Below are 8,621 nucleotides of genomic sequence, written 5' to 3'. Positions count from 1 at the left end.
TGAGAACAATAACCCACTGAGTTTAGGAGAGGTAGTGCCACATTACAAATGTCTAGGACAATCTGTGGAGTTGTAACCCAAACTAAACCTTGCTAGGCTAATAGGATAGGAGGAGAGCATTTCTCCATTTTTTTCCCCTTTTCTACTTATATTTCATTAGATTTCTTCCCTCTTTGAATAGTTGCAAGCATGTTGTAATTTTGCAGGAAACTGAAACTTTGATTCAACAGTTCCAAAACAATGTGTTCTCTCCCTGCTCGTCCTATTTTTTTCTATTGATGTGGTTGGAGCATCAAAAATGAACTTTCATTATTACCATTCTAACAATTGGGATGCTTATGAGATAGGCTCTCCTCTTTCATCTTCAGAGGTTATCTATGAGTGGGGGGGGGGAATCTGCCCTATGCAACTTACTATATAATTCCCAATTTGTTGTTTAAAATAGAATAAAATTGTATCCTAAATTCTTAAACAGGAAGATTCAGCAAAGACAAAATAGATAAAATACATGTATTAAAACACACACACACACACACATACAGAGAGAGAGAGAGAGAGAGAGAGAGAGAGAGAATTATGGATTTTCTCCTTGTTGGTTCTTGATTATTGCTTTCTTTTTGTTTGCTTGACAGTCAATCTCTTTGGTAGTTCCTTGCTTTCTGCTTGACTGTTTGTCTGATATTAATTCTGAGTTGTTTGTGTTGGCTGTTGGAGATGTGTTCTGGTCCTTCTGTTTTTTTTAATGAGCAAACCCTACACTCACAAGCACTGTTGATGTTACCTAGTTAACTGATGAAATACCTGCAAGCAAACAATCAAGTTGAGGGAGTTCCAAGGACTGTAGTCACCTTTCATTTGAAGTTCTTCAAATGCACTGGATTGCAATCTCCAAAAATTTATCTCAGGATCAACAATAAGCAACTGAATTATGGAAGTTGTAACTGAACACATCTGGAAGATAAAAGAGACTTTGGACCCTTACTTAATGAATACTAAACTACTAAAGGAAACCCAGAATTTATCACACAAAACTTGCTAATTTGTTCTTCCTAGTCTCTTCCTCCTCCTCCTCCCCTCCTCCTTCCAGCAAGTACAACATGATAGAATTATGCCCAGCATGATCATAGCCATTAGGGAATGAATCAAGAATTCCTGAACCATTATTATTCTAAGGCAAGAATCACCTCTGGTGGAAAGGAGTAGTAATCACTCAGTCCATGGATTTGCTATCACAAACTATATACCTTTAAACCTTTTTCTTCTGCTGTCACAAACATGGGAACTTGTTTTATTTATATACGAGTGACTCTTAATGATTTTGGAGTGTGTAGGTATACATTTTAAATATGGTTCATACTTTGGGGCTTTTTTGTGGAGGTCTATAAGCTAAACAGGAAATTTATTATTTGCATTAAATTTATTCTGAATTTGGCTTATCTTTATTAAAAATATTTGCATTCTCTGGGGACTGTCTTGGATATTCCTATTATGGCAAAATGTAGTATTATATTTCTGAAATGCCCTGGTAGAATATCTGACCTCGTACTGTATTGCTTCCTGAAAAGTTGCATATAGTTTCTTTTTAGACAACTATCACAATATCCTGGCTGGCTGGCTAATGATGAGATGCTTGATCGATTATGACAGTTGCCTGGGAAAAGATAGCCATTTATAATATCACAAAAAATTCTGATTGTTATGCCTGCCATGTAGTACCCCAGTCGTGAGATGAATATTTTTGAAGGGCAGACTTGATTATTCTCTCAAGAATGCTGATGAGCTCTTTTCATTTTTTTCCTTCAATTTAATTGGCTTTATTGGTCTGGCATGAATGATTCTGATTCATTAATGGCTCAGTTCTACTAGCAATTTAACATGATCAAATGTTAGAGTCAGGCACGATCTTCCCAAAGAAAGCTCCCCTCAAAACACACTAGAATTAGTACTTCTATCAAGAACAACCTTTGTGTGATGTAGCTTTACCAGGACTCATTACTTCAAAATGTTTTATGATTTTTGGCTTTGCATTAGAATAAAATACAGCCCAAAAGATAGTACAATAGAGCGAGGTAGTCGGTTCATTTTGTACATGATACTAAAATGAGAAACTATGCCCACACTAGCAGATGGGTGACTAAAATTGGATACTATGCTGAAACAACAAAACTGACAATATATATCCATTATAGACGTTTAACAATTCAAGAAGAAATGGCTCCCTTGTATACAATATGTCACAGAGCAAGGCAGGTTTAGACATCTGAAATTTGATTTTTAAGACTCATAAGAAAACTAACAATTACTGATGTTTGATGCAATGTTCAAGTATCTAAACTGTGACTCAGTGCTGAAAATGTAAACAGAAGGAAAGGAGGGACATATTACTAAAAAGTGTTTTTCTTTTTTTCTGTTTTTTTAATTCAAATGTAAAAGTCTCCTTTTTTGTATCATATTCCTACTTTCTTTGTATTTTAATATTTTAACAATAAACATAAAATTAAAAATGATAAGGGATAGTATGAAGCAAAATTAAAAAAAGAAATTCTATTTTGCATTGCAAAAGAAAAACCTATTTTTATTATCAGATTTAATTATCCTGGCATGTAATTATACCTAGCAACTCATTCTTTGACCCCTTTCAATGGGTATCTATTTAGTAAAACTGTTTTATTTTTGTCTTTGCTTGTGTTGTAAAATTATTTCAGATATATTGTCATAATGACATTCTAAGAGGCATTTAGCAAATCCCTTCAAATATTATTGTACTCATTTTTATCAATTATATTCCAAAAGATCAAAAACAAAAAAGACAGTAGTCCAGAGACAAGTTTCTCATTTCACATCTACATGAAAAAACACAACACAACAACAACAAAAAACTTTTTTCTGGGCATCTCATAGAGCAAGAGTTAACACTGAAACCAATCATCATGTTCTTTAGCTGAGGTCCAGCTGTTAAGTTAGAATGTGTTGGTAGAGTCTTCATTTTTCCTTCTTTCAAAATTGTAAATGAAAGATAAGTGCTAAATCTGGGGGATGGGATATTTTCATTACATTCCAAACTGAATAATGGTCTCTTATACCAGCTATATCATCAATGATATCCAGGATCTTCTTGCTCGATTAAAAAATAAATTATATCCACTGGATTACCTCATCCTAATCAATAGAAAACATATTTCTTTTACCACTTTGACACTGAATTAAATCATAGAGTGCATAATTACACTTGTCTGTTTTCTGAAACACTGAATCTAAGTCTGCCCAGAATCTTGTGAACAAGTACATTCCTAATATTCAGGGTTTTACCCCCTGAAGTGTAATAAGGGACAAATCTTCAGTCTCTTTCAGGAAACAGTGAGGAACATGTAAGAGCACTAGAGAGTACCTTGAGATTCTGGAATATTCAGAGAAATATTGCTATATACAATTGCTAGTGTATAACAGCGTTCATAAATCATGTTTTGTTTGAACCATGATTTGTCATATGCCTTAATTCACCTATGATTCTAAATTACAGAATATAGATTATGAGGGTTCAGACATCATTATAAAGTAAAATAAAAGAAACTAAATTATGGTTTAATATAGTACAGTCAATTCAGCCATTTTCAATAAAAATAAACATGTTATTACTTTCTTATTATGATATTTAATATATAGTATATTCAATAAAAATTAATTAAGTGCTGATAATAATGGATGACAGTGAATTCAGTGTATTTGTTATCAATCATTTATTATTGAAAACAAAGTGGATTTTCTTATCTGGCACATAAACAATTATTTCTACAAAAAGGAAACCCTACAAATCTTGATAATTTATACAAATATGCTTTCTCAAAAAATAAAAATTTAATTTAGTAAATTTGTGCTCTTATTTTTAAGCACTGTCTGCAATATCCACCACAAATCCCTGAGCAGAGACAATAATTTTAAACTTATTTGAAAACTGAGAGATATAAAGCCTAACCCTATACTGAAAATGAATGGAAAAACAAAATTTTAACAATTTGTTATTCTCTGGTTTGAGACAAGCAAAACTTCTGTACAACTTCATGGAAATCTATTGTATAAGAAATGTAATTATGAATAAAGAACACAAAAAAGGAGATAGTATAATAAAAAGTGAAATGTTACAACTAGGAAGTTGACCTTGCATCCGATGCTGAAGTTTAACATTTCAGAATGTCGTATTAATACAGTTAAATTGCTATCCTATACACAATTCCATGGAGTTCGACCCACTGAATTTAATTGGATTTACTCTTGAGTATACATGCATAGGGTGATGCTAAAAATTCAATCTTCATCATTAATATAGCATTTGGTTTTACAGTTTTGAGAAAATGATGCAACAGTACATTGTTCATTAAATAGACAGTAGCTAACATTGCATTTTATCCATATCTGAATGCATAACAGTAAGAACACTGAATTTCATTGGTTAACATTTTAGTTTTTTCTATCCCATAAAACAGTTTCTGGAACTCCACTTGAAAGGAAAAAATTGAAAGGTCACTCATCTGCACAAAGCTCTAACATAAAATTGGCTAATGTAAGAAAACAGAAATTAAAAGATAGTGCCTAATAATAAAATTTTTCTAATAATGGTACTCCTAATGGAAAACTAAGCAAGCTCAGAGTATCACCAAGGATGACATAAATTGTAGTTATGCTGAGAAAACAGCCCATTGTTCCTTAATAAGTCTACATAGAAAGCTGGGGTGACTAAAATGCACAGAATAAATGTGTTCCTGTTTCCTTCTAAATACCAATACATTCTTTAAACATTTAAAAGCACACCATGAAAAGCAACCAGAAGACTGGCAACCATTGTGAAATCCTAGCTAATGACTATTTGCTGCAGTTGGCAAATAAAAACCTTCAACAATGCATCACTTCCAAAGTAATAACAATAGAATGATATTCAATACAAACATTTTTTTTTAATATAGGGAGGATTCTTAGAGACACCTAATCTTCAATCTATGGATACTGCCTGATATAGTGCCAGGATGCAAAGGATCACAGAACTAGCTCTCTATTTCTGAAACAATCATCCATGCTTCCGATTTTAATTTGAAGTGGTTTTAAGTATGAATTTAGAATTGGATATATATTTCATAGATGAAAAATTAAGTCAGCCTTGGATATGTCTACAGTAGCTCTTAGGTGCCAGTCTAACTGATTTAAAGATGACTGTTGGGGATATATGCCATTTTGAAATTACAGTATAATTTGTTTAGTTAATAAAAGAATTTGGTAAATGGTCTAGTTTTTAAATAATGCTCTTATGCAAATCATAAAAATTAGGCTAAATAAGCTGAAATATTAAACCTAAGAAAAGAATGCAGAATTGGGTTAGAATCTACACACATTTTTCTTTTCATCTATAAATAAAGTTAAATAAATGCAAACATAATAAATGCAAAAAACTGTTTTCAGTCACATAATTCCTTTTGGTCTAACATTTTGTGGATTCACTATTTTTTTTTAAATATTAAACTCTTTTAGTTTCTTGCAAATAGCACAATAGTTTATTTTTCACAAACGGTAAATCCTGCTGCTAACATTCAAAAAATGAATTCACCAAAGGCATGCCTACAAATTTGTTGTTAATCCAATGACAACTTACTTGGAAAATATATTTACATAAACTGGCAACCTGGGTATCAGTTTAATGGAGATAGTAGTTTGCTTTATGTGTGCTTGATGCATCATGTAATCAATCTATGGATGCAATCTACAGCATGTACAGATGCAACCATGCTACAAGTGTTTGCATATTTTCAAAAACAATATTAGTAACATGTTCATCTACACTGTTCTATCCTTTGCTTTCAATGTACTAAAAGGCAGAAAATGCATGTTTCTTCTTCATATGTCTACTCAGTTCATATTTAAAATGTTTGTATACAAATGGATTTCTTTTTAATAAAATATGTATTGTTGAAAAGAACAAACCTAAATCCATACTTTATATTTCATTACTATGGACATGGCTCTCCAGCTTAACTCTGATTTGATCTTGAAAGTAAGGCAAGCTGGCTAAAGGAACAAAGCATAACAAAGTTGAAGTTGTGAGCAAGGTTCAGTTCTCCTACCCAGTGGATAGGTTCTGTTTTAAAACACAGATTACTCCCATTTTCTACAAGGGCAAAGGAAAGATAGAAGCATTTACTGTATAGTATGGGTTCAGCAACCTGCTGTACTTTTAAAAGTAATTGATTATTCAGGCTCTGGAGCATAATAGATTACAAGAAGATGACAAAGAGCTTGCCTTAATTCTTCATTACTATTGTACTATTATATATGGTTAATTCTACATTCCAAGTCTCCTTCATTGTTGCTTGCTTCTTACACATTCAGAGGATAATTCACAGCCAGCCAGCCAGCCAACCAAACAGGTTGACAATATGCATTTGCCAGTGAAGATTAGACATGAAACCACATCTTTCAATTTTTTTTTCAAATAGTTGAACTAGTACAGTATGTGAAGTAGCTCAGAAGCAGGTCTGTGGATTTATACAATATCAAGACAAATAGCAAACACACTTAGTTTTAGTATACATTTCATGAATTATAGCCTAAGATAATAATTTAAGCCAGTCTTTATCCTCTCCTAAATTCTTAGTTTGACTGGAAGGATGCTCTATAGGCCAACATGACTTTTCTATCAGAAACCACATAAAAATGACCAAAGTGAGAATGACTAATATGCCCTAGTGAATATGCTAAAGTGGGTCCCTTTCAGGTGCTCCAGTTTCAGGTTTTCTTTTTTAATTTTCTGGGTTTGGGCAATAATTATTAAGTCCTTCATGAAACTTATCAAAAAGATTTTGCTCTTTTCTCATTTTCAATTAGAAACCTCAAAATGCAGCCCTGTAGGTTTTCCTAGCAGCAATTACCTTTGACAATTACAGCTTAGTTAGCAAGAGCACTCAACAAACAGTCCTCCAAAAGTTAGTCTGGATTTTAATTGTTTTCTAAACTCTTTGCAAACAGCAACAACAACATTTTTAAAAAACCCTGCATTATGTTTTGGTTGTTCTTAAGCCTTGTTTTTCCATAATATTCCAGAGTTTGCGAAGATTTGATTGTGTGATGACATCGTCCGGTTTAAACCGAAGGGCATGAAGATAGTTTGATTCAGCCTCCAAAAGTTTCCCATTAAGATGAAGAATAGCTCCCAAATTCATTAAGGCAGCTGGGTACTGGACAAAAAGAAAAAGAATGGAGAAAACATGAGTTTATCTTTCTTAGCTTTAATCTAAGTAGCAAAATTATTCCCGTATGTTTTTGTAGGCTACTTTTATGGAAACAATTAAGAAACTGGAAGAAGCATGAGTGGTAAGTAAGGAATGGGTTGATCAGATGTACTTTGCAGTGAAGTGTTCAAGATAGAGAACATTAACTCCTTTAATGTGCAAACTACAGGTAATAGGACTTCTTATCACCAAAAGCTGTTCTCCCCACACACAAAGTCTTTTTTATTTTCTTCTTACTCGATAAGGAAAATTGGAAGACAAATTAATTTCATTAGGTGCTCATTTAAAACTTCCTAGCAAGCTTTGGACTTCTGGTTTTGTGCCAATGATGCATGGCCATGAGAGAGCGGACCTCCGCTCCCCGCGGCTAGTTTCATCCTGTCAGGGGGACCCTAGGGTCCTAAGTCACCCAAAGAGGTGACTGTGAAGGAGGGGCGCTCCGTTGATCATGAAGCGACAGCAGTCACTTCGTTTGATCCAGGGGAAGCCCTCCGAACCCAACAGGAGAAAGGCTAGCATGAGATCAGCATCTAGCCCAAGCTACTTGCAGCCGAACTCCCAGAGCACGAACCTGAACATCGGTGAACAGCATGCTTGGAATTGGTGAGAGTACTGCTCTTCTTTCTTCTTTCTACTAATTGAATCCTTGAGAAAAATCCCCAAAGCAAAAAACCTCCAGAAGTGAAAGCAGAGGACTATATCCCCATTCCCTTACAGGTGGAAGTGGCGACTTAATATTAAGGAGGAAAGAGGTATATTAAAATTTGATTTAAAATACTACAGTCTGGATAAATCTAGGAACTAAGAAACTGTCAACTAAAGAGTTTTTGATGGAATTATAAAAATATATAACAAAAATAACTTTTTGATTGAAAAAAAACTGAAAAAAGAAATAACTGCTGACATCTAGTGGAGAATCAGAGTATAGAATACTAATAATAAGGAGTCAGAAATTGGCACAATGCCTAGAAATAAAGAAAAAGCTGTTCCTTTGAACTTCAAATAACATTGAAGACAGCTGGGAACAAAGGAAGAGCCAGCTATAAGATTAAAAAGTGTCTGAAAGAAAAAAAACAAACACCTGGACTGTTGCTTAAATCCAAGAACTGTTTATGGAAAAGAAAAACCTTGCTTTTGGCTAATCTTTTAGAGGAGAATCTACAGGAAGGATTTAAAGTGGCTTAACACACTGAACTGTAATTTTGACTGACTGATACATTAATTTTTGAATTAAAACACTGATGAAAGATTATTTGAAGGGGGGAGACAACATGGATATCACATACATATCAAAAAATGACAGGATGACACATTCAATATTTTCTCCTAAAGGACTTTGCCTGGAAAATC

General features: G+C 33.5%; 1 protein-coding gene across 2 annotated transcripts in view; it reads right to left on the bottom strand.

The window, feature by feature from the left end:
• Positions 1–3,722: 3,722 nt before the first annotated feature.
• TMTC2 (transmembrane O-mannosyltransferase targeting cadherins 2) overlaps positions 3,723–8,621 on the bottom strand; it is a 275,980-nt gene continuing 271,081 nt past the window's right edge. For both annotated transcript variants that reach the window (XM_039362964.1, XM_039362965.1), the window contains one exon: positions 3,723–7,217. In XM_039362964.1, coding sequence (XP_039218898.1) covers positions 7,038–7,217 — 180 coding nt within the window. In that variant the 3' untranslated portion in view covers positions 3,723–7,037. The remainder of the gene's footprint in view (positions 7,218–8,621) is intronic.

This window comes from Crotalus tigris, unplaced genomic scaffold (assembly GCF_016545835.1).
Source record: "Crotalus tigris isolate CLP2741 ecotype Arizona unplaced genomic scaffold, ASM1654583v1 scf7180000019496.3020429, whole genome shotgun sequence".
NCBI lineage: Eukaryota > Metazoa > Chordata > Lepidosauria > Squamata > Viperidae > Crotalus > Crotalus tigris.
The sequence above is the reverse complement of the archived record's forward strand: the minus strand, read 5'-3'. Positions and strand labels throughout refer to the sequence as shown.